Genomic DNA, 18,945 nt, shown 5'->3' with positions numbered 1-18,945 from the left:
TATATAGATATATAAAATATAAATCTAATATAAAATATAAATCTAATATAAAATATAAATCTAATATAAAATCTAATATAAAATATTATATTTATATATTATATATATATTTTTAATTGAAATTTTTATTTTATATTGAAATTTTATATTTATTTTAATGGTTACATTTTAATTTTTACATTTTTAGGTTTCCATTTCCATTTCCAAATTTTCAATTTTAATCTTCAAATTTCGAATTTCGAATAATTTCGAATTACCGTAAGTAATCGAGAAGAGGCGAGAGGGGACATCTTGCCACATGGGAATAAAAAGAGGGGCCGAGGGATCTTTCTAAGAGGGAATAATAATAATAATAATAATAATAATAATAATAATAATAATAATAATAATAATAATAATAATAATAATAATAATAATAATAATAATAATAATAATAATAATGATAACCGTATTTCCCCCAATATAAGGGCCAGCCAATAGGTTGCTTCCCTGACCGGGAATCGAACCCGGGCCGCGGCGGTGAGAGCGCCGAATCCTAACCACTAGACCACCAGGGAGCCCATAGAACCCTATACAACTTAGTGCTTATTAATTAATTAACTCATTAAATTATCGCTTTTTTGCCCCTTTTTCCCCTATTTTTAGTGGGTTTTAAGCATCCGACTCAAAAGTCCCCGAAACAAATGGGCGGGGCTTAAATAATCTAACAATTAATTAATTACGGGGCGCGCGGCGTGTGTGTCCTTGGGTGGTGTTGGTGTTTCTCAATTAGCCGCTGGTAATTAAGGGCGAGCTGATGAGGGTTTAATGAGGTTAAAGCCAAGTCTGGGTTTATTTGTCTCTTATTTCTAGGTGGGGTCAATGACAAGTTTTGGGTGGTTGGGGGGAAATGGGGGAGATCTAAAGGGGTTTCAGCTCAGCTTAAATAATAAAGGGGGATTAAGCCCAGGATTTGGGGTTGAAAAGGTTAAAAAGAGGCGAATTAAGCCAAGGATTTGAGGTTAATTAAGGCGGACTAAGCCCAGGATTTTGGGTTAATAAAGGAGGGATTAAGCCCAGGATTTAAGGTTAAAAAGGGGGATTAAGCCTGGGAGTTGAGGTGAAAAAAGGGGGGTTAAGCCCAGGATTTGGGGTTAATAAAAGGGGGAATTAAACCTGGGATTTGAGGTGAGAAAGGGTTAAAAAGAGGCGGATTAAACCCGGGATTTGAGGTTAAAAATGGGGGATTAAGTGCAGGATTTGAGGCTAAAAGGGGTCGATTAAGCCCAAGATTTCGGGTTAATAAAGAGGGGATTAAGGCCAGGATTTGGGGTTAATAAAGGGGGGAATAAACCCAGGATTTGAGGTGAAAAGAGGGAGATTAAACCCAGGATTTGGGGTTAAAAAGGGGGAATTAAGACCAGCATTTGAGGTTAAAAAGGGGGATTAAACCCAGGATTTGAGGTTAAAAAGGGGGGATTAGGCCCAGGATTTGAGGTGAAAAAGGGGGGATTAGGCCCAGGATTTGAGGTTTAAAAGGGGGGATTAAATCCAGGATTTGAGGTTAAAAAGGGGGATTAGGCCCAGGATTTGAGGTGAAAAAGGGGGGATTAAACCCAGGATCTGAGGTTAATAAAGGGAGAATTAAACCCAGTATTTGAGGTTAAAAAGGGGGATTAGGCCCAGGATTTGAGGTGAAAAAGAGGGGATTAAGCCCAGGATCTGAGGTTAATAAAGGGAGAATTAAGCCTAGGATTTGAGGTTAAAAAGGGGGATTAGGCCCAGGATTTGAGGTGAAAAAGGGGGGATTAGGCCCAGGATTTGAGGTTTAAAAGGGGGGATTAAACCCAGGATTTGAGGTTAAAAAGGTAGATTAGGCCCAGGATTTGAGGTTAAAAAGGGGGGATTAGGCCCAGGATTTGAGGTTAATAAAGGGAGAATTAAGCCCAGGATTTGAGGTTTAAAAGGGGGGATTAAACCCAGGATTTGAGGTTAAAAAGGGGGATTAGGCCCAGGATTTGAGGTGAAAAAGGGGGGATTAAACCCAGGATCTGAGGTTAATAAAGGGAGAATTAAGCCCAGGATTTGAGGTGAAAAAGGCAGATTAGGCCCAGGATTTGGTGTCCCCAAACCCATTATTTGGGTTGACGAGCCCAAACCCGCTCGAGCGCCGCCCCCTGTTGGGCTCAGGGCGACAGGGTGAGCCGCCCCCCCCTCCCCAGGCAGAGCAGGGGCAGGATTTCCTCCCCCTCGAAATTGATGGGGAAAAACACAAATATTGGCGTCTCATGGGCCGCGTCGAAAAACGCCACCCGGCCCCCCTCATAATCCACAAAAACACCCACTTTTTGGGGGGCCACGCGCAGCGGGACGGCGGGTGACGCCATGGCCTGGTAGCGCGGCCCGCAGCGGCCTAGCGCCCAAATCCCGGCGTCGGGTTTAACTCTAAGCCGGCCTTTCCTCCCCACGGAGGCCTTGGCCACGCCGACGGCCCACGCGGTGCCATGGCCGACGTCCACCTCCCAATAGCGGCGCCCGGCCGTGACGCCGTGGCGGGCCAGGACGCAGCGGGACGAGTCGAAGCGTTGGGGGGTGTCGGGGACGGGGCGCCGGGTGTCCCCGAATTTGACCTGTTTTAAGTCGGCCGATAGGACCAACCGCGGATGCGCCGTGTCGGGGTCCAGGGTCACGCTCGCTGTGGGATTAACACCAATGTCAATGCACAAAGGCAATAAATCCACGGGTTGGGCCTAAATTTGGTCCCCCGGGGCAGCCTGGGGAGGGTCCAGGCCCAACGAGTGGGTTTAAGGCCGTGGGCGAGATGGGAAGGGTGGGAAAGATGGGAGCTTGGCCTAGAGTTAAAGCCAGGCCTTGGGAGGTCAATGGTTCTGCTGGGGTTAAAAATGAGGCCTTGGGAGGTCAATGGTTTTGTTGGGATTAAAAATGAGGCCTTGGATTATCGATAGTTCTGATAGGATTAAAAACAAGGCCTTGGAATGTTGATATTTCTGCTGGGATTAAAAACAAGGCCTTGAATTATCAATAGTTCTGATAGGATTAAACCCAAGGCCTTGCCACGTTGATATTTTCATTGGGATTAAAAACAAGGCCTTGAATTATCAATATATTTGCTGGGATTAAAAACAAGGCCTTGATATGTCAATAGTTTTGTTGGGATTAAAAGCAAGGCCTTGAATTATCAATAGTTCTGACAGGATTAAAACCAAGGCCTTGAATTATCGATATCTCTGCTGGGATTAAGAACAAGGCCTTGCTGTGGTTTATTTTCGCTGGGATTAAAACCAGGCCTCGAGACGTGGTTTATTGTTACCAGGAGCCTCCAGACCTTAGAAAAGAGGAAAAAAAAACCCAGTTGTCCCCAATTTTGGGTATTTTTGACACCCCCAGGTGTAGATATTCCCCTCCCCCACCTCTGAACCCCACCGCTTCCTCCTTGACAATGGCGGGCGCGGGACAAACGGCGGCGGGCGCGTCTTGGGCCTCCGACGCCTCCGTTGGTTTCGGGGCCCCGTCCTCCTCAATCCTGGATGATAAAATAACATCCATCCCATAATATTCCATTTGTAGAGGCGTGTCCCACCCCCCCAGTTTATGTGTGGTTTATTCCCCAATTAATTACGTCATTAATTATGGCTCAAAAAGATGTGGAATGGGCCACAAACCTGCTCAGGATGGCTCCGACGTCCTGCAAACGGGGACAAGAGAGGGACGGTGGGTCAGAGGTGAATTAATTAATATATGGAACTAATTAAGTGGAGTCATGGTGGTGACACCAGCTCTAGGCCGAGAAAATGTATTGAATTAATATATTGGATTAATATATTGAATTAATACATGGGATTAATTGAGTCCTGGGTGGTGACACCAGGTCTAGGCCAAGAAAATACATTGAATTAATGTATTGAATTAATATATTGAATTAATTAATATATTGGATTAATTAGAGTCCTGGATGGTGACACCAGGTCTAGGCCAAGAAAATACAATGAATTAATACATTGAATTAATGCATCAAATTAATATATTGAATTAATATATTGAATTACTTGAGTCCTGGGTGGTGACACCAGGTCTAGGCCAAGAAAATGTATTGAATTCATTAATATATTCAATTAATATATTGGATTAATCAATATATGGGATTAATTAGAGTCTTGGGTGGTGACACCAGCTCTAGGCCAAGAAAGTGTATTGAATTAATATATTCAATTAATATATTGAATTAATTGGAGTCCTGGGTGGTGACACCAGCTCTAGGCCAAGAAAACGTATTGAATTAATGTATGGAATGAATAAATTGAACTAATTGAGTCCTGGGTGGTGACACCAGCTCTAGGCCAAGAAAATTTATCTCATTAATTAATATATTGGATTAATTAGACTCCTGGGTGGTGACACCAGGCCTAGGCCAAGAAAATGTATTGAATTAATGTATGGAATGAATATATTGAACTAATTGAGTCCTGGGTGGTGACACCAGCTCTAGGCCAAGAAAATGTATTGAATTAATGTATGGAATGAATAAATTGAACTAATTGAGTCCTGGGTGGTGACACCAGCTCTAGGCCAAGAAAATTTATCTCATTAATTAATATATTGGATTAATTAGACTCCTGGGGGGTGACACCAGGCCTAGGCCAAGAAAACGTATTGAATTAATGTATGGAATGAATATATTGAATTAATTGAGTCCTGGGTGGTGACACCAGCTCTAGGCCTAGAAAATAGGTATTTTTCGGGAAAAAGGTTGGCAAGATGATCCCGAAAAGGGGCGTTTTGGGTCGATTCGGCCTCACCCGCAGGAATTCGCAGGCCGGAAGCCGACACTTGTCCTGCAGCTCCCGGATGCGCCCGTCGATGGCCGACACGGCCCCCAGGATGCGGTTGACCTTGTCCTCCCCGCTCCTGGCCACCTCGTGGCGCAGCTGGCCCAAGCGCTCCAGCAGGAGGCGCTCCCGGGCGCCCAGGAGGCGGCGCAGCGCCCCGAATTGGGACGACACCTTCTGGCGCTCCGATTCCACCCGCTCCTGAGAGAGAAAACAGGGTAAGAAAGACGCCACGGGGGATTAATTTAATTCAACTCTTAATTTGATTTTAATTCTCCACTTACGAGGCACTCGCGGGATTTTCCTTCCTCAGCCTCTTTGAGCCCCAAGAGCTTCTCCCTCTGGTCCTTCAGGATCCGCACGTGGGCCTCGAACTTCTCCTGAAAGGGAACAAAACACCATGAGATGTGGAGAGAGTCACGTGGTTGGACCCAATGGAGGCTCTTGATCCCCATCCAATGAGGTTGGACGCAATGGAGGCTCTTGATCCCCGTCCAATGAGGTTGGACCCAATGGAGGCTCTTGATCCCCGTCCAATGAGGTTGGACGCAATGGAGGCTCTTGATCCCCACCCAATGAGGTTGGACCCAATGGCGGCTCTTGATCCCCGTCCAATGAGGTTGGACCCAATGGAGGCTCTTGATCCCCGTCCAATGAGGTTGGACCCAATGGAGGCTCTTGATCCCCATCCAATGAGGTTGGACCCAATGCAGGGTCTTGATCCCCGTCCAATGAGGTTGGACCCAATGCAGGGTCTTGATCCCCGTCCAATGAGGTTGGACCCAATGGAGGCTCTTGATCCCCGTCCAATGAGGTTGGACCCAATGCAGGGTCTTGATCCCCATCCAATGAGCTTGGACTCAATGGTGGCTCTTGATCCCCGTCCAACGAGGTTGGACCCCATGGAGGCTCTTGATCCCCATCCAATGAGGTTGGACCCAATGGAGGCTCTTGATCCCCGTCCAATGAGGTTGGACCCAATGCAGGGTCTTGATCCCCATCCAATGAGCTTGGACTCAATGGTGGCTCTTGATCCCCGTCCAACGAGGTTGGACCCCATGGAGGCTCTTGATCCCCATCCAATGAGGTTGGACCCAATGGAGGCTCTTGATACTCTTCCAATGAGGTTGGACTCAATGAGGGTCTTGATCCCCGTCCAATGAGGTTGGACCCAATGGAGGCTCTTGATCCCCGTCCAGTGAGGTTGGACCCAATGGAGGCTCTTGATCCCCGTCCAATGAGGTTGGACTCAATGGTGGCTCTTGATCCCCGCCCAATGAGGTTGGACCCAATGGAGGCTCTTGATCCCCGTCCAACGAGGTTGGACCCAATGGAGGCTCTTGATCCCCGTCCAATGAGGTTGGACCCAATGGAGGCTCTTGATCCCCGTCCAATGAGGTTGGACCCAATGGAGGCTCTTGATCCCCGTCCAACGAGGTTGGACCCAATGGTGGCTCTTGATCCCCGTCCAATGAGGTTGGACCCAATGGTGGCTCTTGATCCCCGTCCAATGAGGTTGGACCCAATGGAGGCTCTTGATCCCCGTCCAATGGGATTGGACTCAATGAGGCTCTTGATCCCCGTCCAATGAGGTTGGACCCAATGGAGGCTCTTGATTCCCCTTCCAATGAGGTTGGACCCAATGGAGGCTCTTGATACCCACCCAATGAGGTTGGACCCAATGGTGGCTCTTGATCCCCGCCCAATGAGGTTGGACTCAATGGAGGCTCTTGATCCCCGTCCAATGAGGTTGGACTCAATGAGGCTCTTGATCCCCGCCCAATGAGGTTGGACCCAATGGAGGCTCTTGATCCCCGTCCAATGAGGTTGGACCCAATGGAGGCTCTTGATCCCCGTCCAACGAGGTTGGACCCAATGGAGGCTCTTGATCCCCGTCCAATGAGGTTGGACCCAATGGAGGCTCTTGATCCCCATCCAATGAGGTTGGACCCAATGGAGGCTCTTGATCCCCGTCCAATGGGGTTGGACTCAATGAGGCTATTGATCCCCATCCAATGAGGTTGGACCCAATGGTGGCTCTTGATCCCCGTCCAATGAGGTTGGACCCAATGGAGGCTCTTGATCCCCGTCCAATGGGGTTGGACTCAATGAGGCTATTGATCCCCATCCAATGAGGTTGGACTCAATGAGGGTCTTGATCCCCACCCAATGAGGTTGGACTCAATGAGGGTCTTGATCCCCATCCAATGAGGTTGGACCCAATGGAGGCTCTTGATCCCCGTCCAATGAGGTTGGACTCAATGAGGCTCTTGATCCCCGTCCAATGAGGTTGGACTCAATGAGGGTCTTGATCCCCGTCCAATGAGGTTGGACTCAATGGTGGCTCTTGATCCCCATCCAATGAGGTTGCAGATCCAAAACCCACAACTGAAGGTCCCTCCTCCCCACAGACCCCATGGACCCCCGAACCTTGTTCTCCTCGGCGGCCTCCTCGACGGGCACCACGGCGTGCTCCCGGTGCTCCGGCGCCCCCCGGCACGCCAAGCAGATGAGGCTCCTGTCGTCCTCGCAGAAGAGCTTGAGCGCCTCGCTGTGGCGCGGGCACCGTCCCGGCGCCGCCCTCAGGCTCAGCCTCTTGGCCACCTCGATGACTTTGGCCAACTCGCGGTTGGGTCGGAGCGTGTTCTCCGGCGCCGCGCGGTGGCAGCGGGGACACGGGAAGGGGCGCCCGGCGTCCCCCCAGCGGCGGGCGATGCAGCCGCGGCAGAAGCTGTGGCCGCAGTGGATGGACACGGGGTCGCGGAACAGCCCACGGCACTCGGGGCACGCGGCCTCGCCCAGGAGCGCGGCGGCCATGGTGGACCGGGGGGAGGAGGAGGAGGAGGAGGAAGATGTGGCGGGGGTGGTTGTGGTGGCGCCCGTGGGTGGCTCCACTTCCTGCGGCTGGGGGGGCAGGGCCGGGTGCTGCTCATACAAAATGAAATGAAGGTATTTGTTTAAATGCTCGGCGTCCTTGTGGCCCCCGTGTCCCCCCGTGTCCCCCCGTGTCACTCCGTGTCCCCCCATGTCCCCCTATGTCCCATGTCCCCCCATATCCCTCATGTCCCCCCATCTCCCCATGTCCCCCCATGTCCCCATATCTCCCTATGTCCCCCTATGTCTCCATATCCCCCATGTCCCCATGTCCCCATGTCCCCCCATGTCCCCCCATGCCTATATATCCCCCCATATCCCCCCATGTCCCCATGTCCCCCATATCCCCCCATATCCCCATATCCCCCATGTCCCCATATCCCCATGTCCCCCCATGTCCCCCCATGCCTATATATCCCCCCATGTCCCCCCATATCCCCCCATGTCCCCATGTCCCCCATATCCCCCTATATCCCCCATGTACCCATATCCCCCCATGCCTATATATCCCCCCATGTCCCCCCATATCCCCCCATGTCCCCTCATATCCCCATGTCCCCCCATATCCCCCCATGTCCCCCCATATCCCCATGTCCCCATGTCCCCCCATGTCCTCCCATGCCTATATATCCCCCCATATCGCCCCATATCCCCATATCCCCCCATATCCCCCCATGTCTCCATATCCCCATATCCCCCCATGCCTATATATCCCCCCATATCCCCATATCCCCCCATATCTCCTCATGTCCCCCCATATACCACATGTCTCCATATCCCCATGTCCCCCCATGCCTATATATCCCCCCATATCCCCCCATATCCCCCTATCCCCCCATGTCCCCCATATCCCCCCATATCCCCATATCCCCCCATATCCCCCCATGTCTCCATATCCCCATATCCCCCCATGCCTATATATCCCCCCATATCCCCATATCCCCCCATATCTCCTCATGTCCCCTCATATCCCCATGTCCCCCCATATCCCCCCATGTCCCCTCATATCCCCATGTCCCCCCATATCCCCCCATGTCCCCCCATATCCCCCATGTCTCCATATCCCCATGTCCCCCCATGCCTATATATCCCCCCATATCCCCCTATCCCCCCATGTCCCCCATATCCCCCCATATCTCCATATCCCCCCATATCCCCCCATGTCTCCATATCCCCATATCCCCCCATGCCTATATATCCCCCCATATCCCCCCATATCCCCCTATCCCCCCATATCCCCATGTCCCCCCATATCCCCCATGTCTCCATATCCCCCATCCCCCATGTCCCCCCATGCCCATATATCCCCCCATATCCCCCATCCCCCATGTCCCCCCATGCCTATATACCCCCTCATGTCCCCATATCCCCCAATATCCCCCAATATCCCCCCATCCCCACATCAGAACCCCCCACTTCCACCCCCCATTAACAACCCCACCTTTAACATCCCAATTACCTTCATTAATTCCCTCAACACCCCCGCCCCCAAATTTCCCTGTAGAACCGAAACCACGTCCCCCCTAACGAGCCCCCCAACCGCCGCCTAACGAAGCACCGAATTTCTGAGAAATCGGGCAAAAGAGCCCGTTTCGTTCTTACGATTTCCGGCGCCAGCGCTCAGAACGAGGCTGGGGGGCCCTTCATCTCGGAGCTGATTGGCCGGTTCTTAATTAAGCTCGTTTGCCTCGGCGTCCAATTTGAATATTTGGCTTTCTGAAATGGAAACTTCACCGGTTCCGTTTCAACTTAAATTTCGATTTCAGACGTCGCTCGTTAAATGTTAATGTCTAAATCTTAATATTAAATTGTGAGATTTCATTCTTAAGGCAAAATTCACCGCAGGGTTTGTGGATCGTTTTGATTGGATCTTGTGGGTCGTTTCGATTGGATTTCTGGATCATTTTGATTGGATTTTGGGGATCATTAAGATTTAATTTCTGCATCACGTTGATTTAATTTCTGGATCATTTTGATTGGATCTTATGGATCATTTTGATTTAATTTCTGGATCATTTTGATTGGATCTTATGGATCATTTTGATTTAATTTCTGGATCATTTTGATTGGATCTTATGGATCATTTTGATTTAATTTCTGGATTATTTTGATTGGATCTTATGGATCACTTTGATTTAATTTCTGGATCATTTTGATTGGATCTTATGGATCATTTTGATTTAATTTCTGGATTATTTTGGTTTGATTTGTGGATCGTTCTGATTCGATTTTGTGGATCATTTTGATTGGATTTTGTAGATCATTTTGATTTAATTTCTGGATCATTTCGATTCAATTTTGTGGATCATTTTGATTTGATTTCTGGATCATTTCGATTTGATTTCTGGATCATTTCGATTGGATTTTGCGGATCATTTCGATTTGATTTCTGGATCATTTCGATTGGATTTTGCGGATCATTTTGATTTAATTTCTGGATCATTTCGATTCAATTTTGTGGATCATTTTTATTCTGTTTCTGGATCATTTCGATTCAATTTCTGGATCATTTCGATTGGATTTTGCGGATCATTTCGCTTACAATTTGGAACGAAATTGAATTGAAATAAAACTGAATTGAAACGAAATTGAATTGAAATAAAACTGAATTGAAATGAAATTGAATCGATATAAAACTGAATTGAAATGAGATTGAATCGATATAAAACTGAATTGAAATGAAATTGAATCGATATAAAACTGAATTGAAATGAAATTGAATCGAACGCCATTTTTCCCTTGGGACCCTTAGAGTCCTCAAGGCAGGAACCCATTAGGTCTAATTAGATTTCAAGCTTAATTAAAGGCGTCTAACAGCTTTCCCGGGGGGGGGGGACACCATGACCAACCTGCGCTGGGCCCGAGGGGACCGGGTTGGTTTGGCCGGACCGAACCACCCGCGGGGGCCGCCCAACCCCCCTTGTTGGGCGCGGGGAGCGCCGTGGGGGTGGGATTTCCCCCCCGCGTCCTCTGCGCTTTCCCACAACCCGCAGGAAACGCCTATTTTGCCGCTTTTGCCGTGAAAATGAAAGCGTTGAGCGGTCGGCGAGGCCCCCATGGCGAGCATCCCCGATGATGGAGCCTCGTGCCCCGTTTGCCGCGAGCTGTTCCGCGACCCCGTGTCCATCCATTGCGGCCACCACTTCTGCCGCGGCTGCATCACCCGCCGCTGGGAATGGGCCACCGGGCCTTTCCGGTGCCCGCGGTGCCGCCGAGAGGCCCCCGAGCCAACGCTCCGGCCCAGCCCGGAGCTGGCGCGGCTCCTGGAAATCACCAAGGGCTTGAATCTGGAGGCGGCCGCGCGGGGAATTACGGTAGAGGAAGAGGAGCCGGAGGACGGGGAATGGTGCGGCAAACACGGCGAGCCCCTCGGCTTCTTCTGCCGGGACGACGGCGTCGGCGTCTGCGCCGTGTGCCGCGAGTCGCGGGCGCACCGCTCGCACGCCGTGCTGCCGGTGCCGGAGGCCGTGCGGGAGTACCAGGTGAGAATGGGGGCGGGGGGGGGGGGTTTTGTAATGGCTAGAGGGGTTTTGGCACGCTTTCCCCCCAAAAATAGGACCTGACCTGAAAATAAGACCTACCCTGAAAACAGGACCTACCCTGAAAATAGGACCTGCCCTGAAAATAAGACCTACCCTGAAAATAGGACCTGCCCTGAAAATAGGACCTGCCCTGAAAATAAGATCTACCCTGAAAATAAGACATTCCCTGAAAATAGGACCTACCCTGAAAATAAGACCTACCCTGAAAATAAGACATTCCCTGAAAATAGGACCTACCCTGAAAATAAGACCTACCCTGAAAATAAGACCTACCCTGAAAATAGGACCTACCCTGAAAATAGGACCTACCCTGAAAATAAGACCTACCCTGAAAATAGGACCTGCCCTGAAGATAACACCTGCCTCGAAAATAGGACCTGCCTTGAATATAAGACTTGCATCTAAAATAAGCCCTTCCCCAAAAATAAGCCCTACCTAGAAAATAAGATCTACCTCAAAAATAAGCCGTACCTAGAAAATAAGCCCTTCCTCAAAAATAAGCCCTACCTAGAAAACAAGCCCTTCCCCGAAAATAAGCCGTACCTAGAAAATAAGCCCTGCCTAGAAAATAAGCCCTACCTAGAAAATAAGCCCTATCTAGAAAGTAAGCCCATCCTCAACAATAAGCCATACCTAGAAAACAAGCCCTACATGGAAAATAAGCCCTTTGCGGAAAATAAGGCATATCTTGAAAATAAGCCCTATCTTGAAAATAAGCCCCTTCCCAAAAATAAGTTGTACCTAGAAAGTAAGCCATACCTCAAAAGTAAGCCCTTCCTCAAAAACAAGCCCTATGTAGAAAATAAAGCCTTGCCCAAAAATAAGCCCTACCTAGAAAATAAGCCCTTCCCCAAAAATAAGACGTACCTAGAAAATAAGACCTACCTCAAAAATAAGCCCTTCCCCAAAAACAAGCACTACGTAGAAAATAAGCCCTTGCCCCAAAATAAGCCCTACCTAAAAAATAAGCCCTACCTAAAAAATAAGCCCTTCCCCTAAAATAAGCCCTACCTAGAAAATAAGCCCTTCCCCTAAAATAAGCCCTACCTAAAAAATAAGCCCTTCTCCAAAAATAAGCACTAGCTAGAAAATAAGACCTACCTAAAAAATAAGCCCTACCTAAAAAATAAGCCCTTCCCCTAAAATAAGCCCTACCTAGAAAATAAGCCCTTCCCCAAAAATAAGGCCTACCTAAAAAATAAGCCCTTCTCCAAAAATAAGCACTAGCTAGTAAATAAGCCCTACCTAAAAAATAAGCCCTACCTAAAAAATAAGCCCTTCCCCTAAAATAAGCCCTACCTAGAAAATAAGCCCTTCCCCTAAAATAAGCCCTACCTAAAAAATAAGCCCTTCTCCAAAAATAAGCACTAGCTAGAAAATAAGCCCTACCTAAAAAATAAGCCTTACTTAGTAAATAAGCTCTACTTAACAGATAAGTCCTTCCCCAAAAATAAGCCCTTCCCTGAAAATAAGCCATACCTAGAAAATAAGCCATATCTAGAAAACAAGCCATACCTAGAAAACAAGCCCTACGTAGAAAATAAGCCGTATCTCGAAAATAAGCCATATCTAGAAAATAAGCCCTTCCAGAAAATAAGCCCTACCTGGCAAAGCAGCCCTTGCCGTTCCGGACGGAGAGGGTCCTGAAGGTCTGCAGGGTCACCAGTGCCCTATCTCCATTGGATCTGGCAGGACCGGGTCCAGGCGCGGCTGAGTGGACTGACGGACGCCAGGGACAGACTGCTGGCCCTGCGGGACGCTGAGATGAGGAGGAACCGCGAGTGCCTGGTAACGCTGCAACGAGCAGGAACCAATGGGGGCTCGATGATCTCGAGGGGTCGTGGTTGGACTTGGTCTTGAGGGGTTATGGTTGGTCTTGATGACCTTGATGGGTTATGGTTGGACTTGACCTTGAGAGGTCATGGTTGGTCTTGACCTTGACAGGTTATGGTTGGACTCAGTCTTGAGGGGTCATAATTGGACTTGACCTAGACGGGTTATGGTTGGACTCAATCTTGAGGGGTTGTGGTTGGACTTGACCTTGAGGGGTTATGGTTGGTCTTGATGACCTTGATGGGTTATGGTTGGACTTGATCTTGAGAGGTCATGGTTGGTCTTGACCTTGACGGGTTATGGTTGGACTTGATCTTGAGGGTTGTGGTTGGTCTTGCTGATCTTGAGGGGTTATGGTGGACTTGACCTTAAGGGGTCATGGTTGGACTCAATGATCTTGAGGGGTCATGGTTGGACTCCATCTCAAGGCGTTATGGTTGGTCTTGATGATCTCGAAGGGTCATGGTTGGACTTGACCTTGAGGGTTTATGGTTGGACTTGATGATCTTGAGGGTTTATGGTTGGACTTGATCTTGAGGAGTTACAGTTGGACTCAATCTTGACGGGTCATGGTTGGTCTTGACCTTGAGGGGTTATGGTTGGAATCAATCTTGAGGGGTTATGGTTGGACTTGATGATCTTCAGCGGTCATGGTTGGACTCGATCTCGAGGGGTTATGGTTGGACTCAATGACCTTGATGGGTTATGGTTGGACTCGATGACCTTGAGGGGTTATGATTGGACTTGATCTTGAGGGTTTATGGTTGGACTCGATCTTGAGAGGTCATGGTTGGTCTTGACCTTGAGGGGTTATGGTTGGACTCGATCTCGAGGGGTTATGGTTGGACTCAATGACCTTGAGGGGTTATGGTTGGACTTGATCTTGAGGGTTTATGGTTGGACTCAGTCTTGAGGGGTCATAGTTGGTCTTGATGACCTTGAGCGTCTCTTCCAACCCAAACAACTCCACTGCCGAACGCAGAGCAGATGTGTAGACACACGTAAAGGACACGGGCAGTGGAGACGTGTCCCCTCGCGTCGGCCCCGCAGGAGAACGCCGAGGCCGAGCGGCGCCGCGTCGTGTCGGCGTTCGACGGGCTGCGTGTCCTCCTGGAGGACGCCGCCCGCCCCCTGCTGGCCCGGCTGGGGGCGCTGGAGCGGGACGCGGAGCAAGCGCAGGAGGAGACGGCCACGGCGCTCACCACCGAGATCTCGCGCCTGGACGCCGCCATCCGCCAGCTGGAGGAGACGCGGCGGCAGCCGGCGGGCGCCTTCCTGCGGGTGAGCGGCGGGGGGACGCGGCCACGTCGGCGGCGCCGCCGTCCACACATTGAGCTTCCTCTTCCATCTCTTCCTCCCAGGACGTCGGGGGCACCTTGAGCAGGTACGTCCTCACCTCCCCACCCCATCTTGGCGAGGAACGTTGGGTTGGACTTGACCTTGACAAGGTTGGATCCAACGGGAGACGCTCCACCAAACCCCCGCGAGTCACGTTTTGGCTCTGTGGGCAAACCGCGCCGTGGTTGGTCCGTCAGGACCTTCTGGTGCGCACCAAAGGGTTCTCGGTCCACCAGGAGACGCGTCCTGGGCCACCCGCTCTGGTTCTGCTCCTCCAGGTGTGACGAGGGACATTTCCAGCCACCGACGGCGCTTCTCACGGAGCTGGAGGAGAAGATCAGTCGCTTCAGGGAGAGAAACGTGGCGCTGGAGGAGACTCTGAGGAGCTTCCAAGGTGGGGCGTTAATTATGCTTGTTAATTAGAATATAGATTGTGTTTTGTTGCAATTAACGTCACCCGTGGCAGAAGAACCTCCCTGTTTCATGGCCGTGCGTGTGACACCCATTAATGCCTCTTCTCTCCCCTCTCTAGACGTCCTGATGTTCGAGCTGCCTGAGAAGAGTAAGTCCAGGCCTACTGGAGGTGGGGAGGCCCAGGGAGGTTGAGCCGGGCCTGGGGTGGAGAGGCAAGAACACCATAACGAACCAGGGAGTGCTCACCATAACCCGTGGATGGATCGATTCACTTCAATGGGTCGGGGAATCAATGATCCTGAGGGGTTGTGGTTGGACTCGATGGTCTTGAGGGGTTATGGTTGGTCTTGAATGATCTTGGGGGGTCATGGTTGGACTTGACCTCGAGGGGTCGTGGTTGGTCTTGATCTTGAGGGTTTATGGTTGGACTCCATGACCTCAAGGGGTTGTGGTTGGACTCCACAATCTTGAGGGGCGGTGGTTGGACTCCACGACCTCAATGGGTGGTGGTTGGACTCCATGACCTCGATGGGCGGTGGTTGGACTCCAATGGGTGGTGGTTGGACTCCATGGCCTCGATGGGTGGTGGTTGGACTCCATGGCCTCGATGGGCGGTGGTTGGACTCCATGACCTCGAGGGGTTGTGGTTGGACTCCATGGCCTCGATGGGCGGTGGTTGGACTCCATGACCTCAATGGGTGGTGGTTGGACTCCACGACCTCGATGGGCGCTGGTTGGACTCCATGACCTCAATGGGTTGTGGTTGGACTCCATGACCTCAATGGGTTGTGGTTGGACTCCATGACCTCGATGGGTTGTGGTTGGACTCCATGACCTCAATGGGTTGTGGTTGGACTCCATGACCTCAATGGGCGGTGGTTGGACTCCATGACCTCAATGGGCGGTGGTTGGACTCCATGACCTCAATGGGCGGTGGTTGGTCTCACCGCTCCGGTTCCCCCGACGCCCGCTCTCCCCCCCTCGCAGTGCCGGTGACGCTGGACCCCCTCCACGGCGCACCCCCAGCTCGCGGTGTCGCCCGACGGGAGGAGCGTGCGCTGGGAAGACACCCGGGAAACCCGACCGGCCCGCGCCCTGGACGCCGACCCCTGCGTGCTGGGCCGGCCGGGGGTCACCTCGGGGACGTCCTGCTGGGAGGTGGACGTGCCACCCCAAGGCTCCTGGGCCGTGGGGGTGGCCAAGGGGGCCGTGAGGAGAAGCGACGAGTCTCCCGCGCCCCCCAGCGTTGACCTGTGGTCCATGGGCCTGTGTCACGGCCAGTTTTGGGCGCTCACCTCCCTCGAGCGCGTCCCGCTGCGCCAGCTCGACGTCCCCAAGAGGGTCCGGGTGTCCCTGGACTACGACAAGGGGCACGTGGCCTTTTTCGACGCCGACAAGAGGTCCTTGATCTTCACCTTCCCCGCGGCCTCGTTTGGTGGCGAGCGGGTCCAGCCCTGGTTCCTGGTGTGGGGCGAGGGCGCCCACATCACCCTGCGCCCCTGAGCTCGGCGCCGCTCGCCCAAACGCCGCTTTTACGCCCAAAATGTCCCTATTTCCACCACTTTGGGGGTCTTCTGTCCGCCAAGGTCCTTTCCAGCCTCTGATTCTTGTGGATGCTCGGAATATAAGCCCTACTCCAAAAATAAGCCCTAGCGTGATTTTCCAGCTTTTTGAGGATGCGCGTTGTATAAGCCCTACCCCAAAAATAAGCCCTAGTGCCATTTTTCAGCTTTTTGAGGACACTTGGAATATAAGCCCTACCCTAAAAATAAGCCCTAGTACTATTTTTCAGCTTTTTGAGGACATTCGGAATATAAGCCCTACCCCAAAAATAAGCCCTAGTGCCATTTTTCAGCTTTTTGAAGACATTCGGAATATAAGCCCTACCCCAAAAATAAGCCCTAGTGCCATTTTTCAGCTTTTTGAAGACATTCGGAATATAAGCCCTACCCCAAAAATAAGCCCTAGTGCCATTTTTCAGCACTTTGAGGACACTTGGAATATAAACCCTACCCCAAAAATAAGCCCTAGCATGATTTTCCAGCTTTTTGAGGACACTTGTTGTATAAGCCCTACCCCAAAAATTAGCCCTAGCGTGATTTTCCACCTATTTGAGGACACTTGGAGTACAAACCCTACCCCAAAAATAAGCCCTAGTGCCATTTTTTCAGCACTTTGAGGACACTCGGAAATGAAATTAAATGAAATTAAATAGAATGAAATAAATGAAATGGAATAAATTTTAAAATTGAAAAATAAAATAAAGTACAATAAAATAAAATAAAATAAAAATAAAATAAACTAAAAATCAAATCAAATCACATCAAATCAGATCAAACCAAATCAAATCAACCCCCAGGATGTTCCCGTTCGTCTCCCTGGGGGTCGAAGGTTCAAGCCCGAAACCGCCCCGGGGGGATTTTGGGGCTGAATGGGCCGAATTGGGGAAGAAAAGGGTCGTTGGCGCCGGGGGAGGAAGGAGAATGGGGGTTTTAATCTGTTCCCCGGGGGCAGGGGAGGAGTTTGCCTGAAAACCCAGAAAATGGGCAGTTTTAACCCGTTTTCTGGCCGAAAAGGGGAAAAAAAGGGATGGGGGGTAAAGGAAAAAAAGGGGGAAATGGGGAGGGAGGAGAAAAGGGGGAAAAATGGGATAAAATGGGGGGAGGGGGAAATAAAAATGGGGAGAAAAGGGGGAAAGGAAAAGGGGGAAAAGGGGAAGGGGAAGGGAGGGCAGGAAAGGGCGGATTTGGCCCCAAAAGGGGAGCGGGGGCGGGGCCGGGCCGGGGGGACGCGGCGGCGCGGGGGAGCGGGGACCCCCGGCCATGGAGCCGCAGGTGGGACACGGGGACAACAGGGGACGGGGGGACATGGTGGGGACATGGGGGGACGTGGGGACAGGGGGACAATGGGGGGATATGGGGACATGGGGGGACATGGAGACAGGGGGACAATGGGGGGATATGGGGACATGGGGGGACGTGGGGACAGGGGGACAATGGGGGGATATGGGGACATGGGGGGACATGGGGGGACGTGGAGACAGGGGGACAATGGGGGGATATGGGGACATGGGGGGACATGGAGACAGGGGGACAATGGGGGGATATGGGGACATGGGGGGACGTGGGGACAGGGGGACAATGGGGGGATATGGGGACATGGGGGGACGTGGGGGGACGTGGGGACAGGGGGACAATGGGGGGATATGGGGACATGGGGGGACAGGGGGACAATGGGGGGATATGGGGACATGGGGGGACGTGGGGACAGGGGGACAATGGGGGATATGGGGACATGGGGGGACGTGGGGGGACGTGGGGACAGGGGGACAATGGGGGGATATGGGGACATGGGGGGACAGGGGGACAATGGGGGGATATGGGGACATGGGGGGACATGGGGGGACGTGGGGACAGGGGGACAATGGGGGGATATGGGGACATGGGGGGACAGGGGGACAATGGGGGGATATGGGGACATGGGGGGACGTGGGGACAGGGGGACAATGGGGGGATATGGGGACATGGGGGGACATGGGGGGACGTGGGGACAGGGTGACAATGGGGGGATATGGGGACATGGGGGGACATGGAGACAGGGGGACAATGGGGGGATATGGGGGGATATGGGGGACAAGGGGGACAGAGAGACATGGGGACGTGGGGTACATGGTGGGATGTGGGGTACATGGGGGGATATGGGGGCGAGACATGGGGGGACATGGGGACATTTGGGACAGGGGGATATGGGGGGACATGAGGGATATGGGGGGGCAGGGGGACATGGGGTCAATGGGGACAGGTGGATATGGGGAGTATGGGGACATGGGGGACATGATGGGATGTGGGGATATGGGGGATATGAGGACGGGGGGACATGGGAGACATGGGGGGATATGGGGACATGGGGGGACATGGGGACATGGGGGGGATGGGGACATGGGGGGATATGGGGACATGGGGGGACATGGGGACATGGGGGGGACCGGCCCCAGGTTTTTATTTTATTTTATTTTATTTATTTTATTTTATTTTATTTCACTCTAATTTATTTCTTTTACAAAAGGCTTTTTCCCCTTTAATTTCTTATCTCTTTGCTGTTTCTCACCTTCCCACTTC

At 51.3% G+C, this 18,945-nt stretch overlaps 2 protein-coding genes and 1 non-coding gene across 4 annotated transcripts; 1 reads left to right on the top strand and 2 right to left on the bottom strand.

Moving 5' to 3' along the window:
• Window positions 1-238: 238 nt before the first annotated feature.
• LOC102085601 (E3 ubiquitin-protein ligase TRIM11-like) lies at window positions 239-10,678 on the bottom strand. Of its 2 annotated transcripts, XM_065044110.1 has the most exons (8): window positions 10,550-10,678; window positions 9,303-9,416; window positions 7,257-7,751; window positions 5,111-5,206; window positions 4,797-5,027; window positions 3,663-3,685; window positions 3,411-3,523; window positions 239-2,674 (listed from the first exon to the last, which is right to left on the bottom strand). In XM_065044110.1, exons 3-8 carry the CDS (start codon window positions 7,641-7,643, stop codon window positions 2,166-2,168), a joined length of 1,359 nt encoding a protein of 452 aa, XP_064900182.1. In that variant the 5' UTR covers window positions 7,644-7,751; window positions 9,303-9,416; window positions 10,550-10,678; the 3' UTR covers window positions 239-2,165. The 2 variants fall into 2 exon arrangements, with proteins under 2 accessions (XP_064900182.1, XP_064900181.1); XM_065044109.1 differs by lacking the exons at window positions 9,303-9,416; window positions 10,550-10,678 and adding an exon at window positions 9,160-9,296.
• On the bottom strand, window positions 486-557 carry TRNAE-CUC (transfer RNA glutamic acid (anticodon CUC)). Its single transcript has one exon. It is a non-coding gene; the product is annotated as a tRNA-Glu (tRNA).
• On the top strand, window positions 9,901-17,302 carry LOC102085781 (E3 ubiquitin-protein ligase TRIM7). The gene is given in 8 exon segments (XM_065044111.1): window positions 9,901-11,182; window positions 12,935-13,030; window positions 14,126-14,356; window positions 14,437-14,459; window positions 14,692-14,807; window positions 14,946-14,975; window positions 15,815-15,831; window positions 15,833-17,302. Coding segments are annotated over 8 exon segments (1,437 nt in total). The 5' UTR covers window positions 9,901-10,756; the 3' UTR covers window positions 16,331-17,302.
• The last annotated feature ends 1,643 nt before the right edge of the window (window positions 17,303-18,945 follow it).

Source organism: Columba livia, chromosome 32, assembly GCF_036013475.1.
Source record: "Columba livia isolate bColLiv1 breed racing homer chromosome 32, bColLiv1.pat.W.v2, whole genome shotgun sequence".
NCBI classification, from domain to species: Eukaryota; Metazoa; Chordata; class Aves; order Columbiformes; family Columbidae; genus Columba; species Columba livia.
The sequence above is the reverse complement of the archived record's forward strand: the minus strand, read 5'-3'. Positions and strand labels throughout refer to the sequence as shown.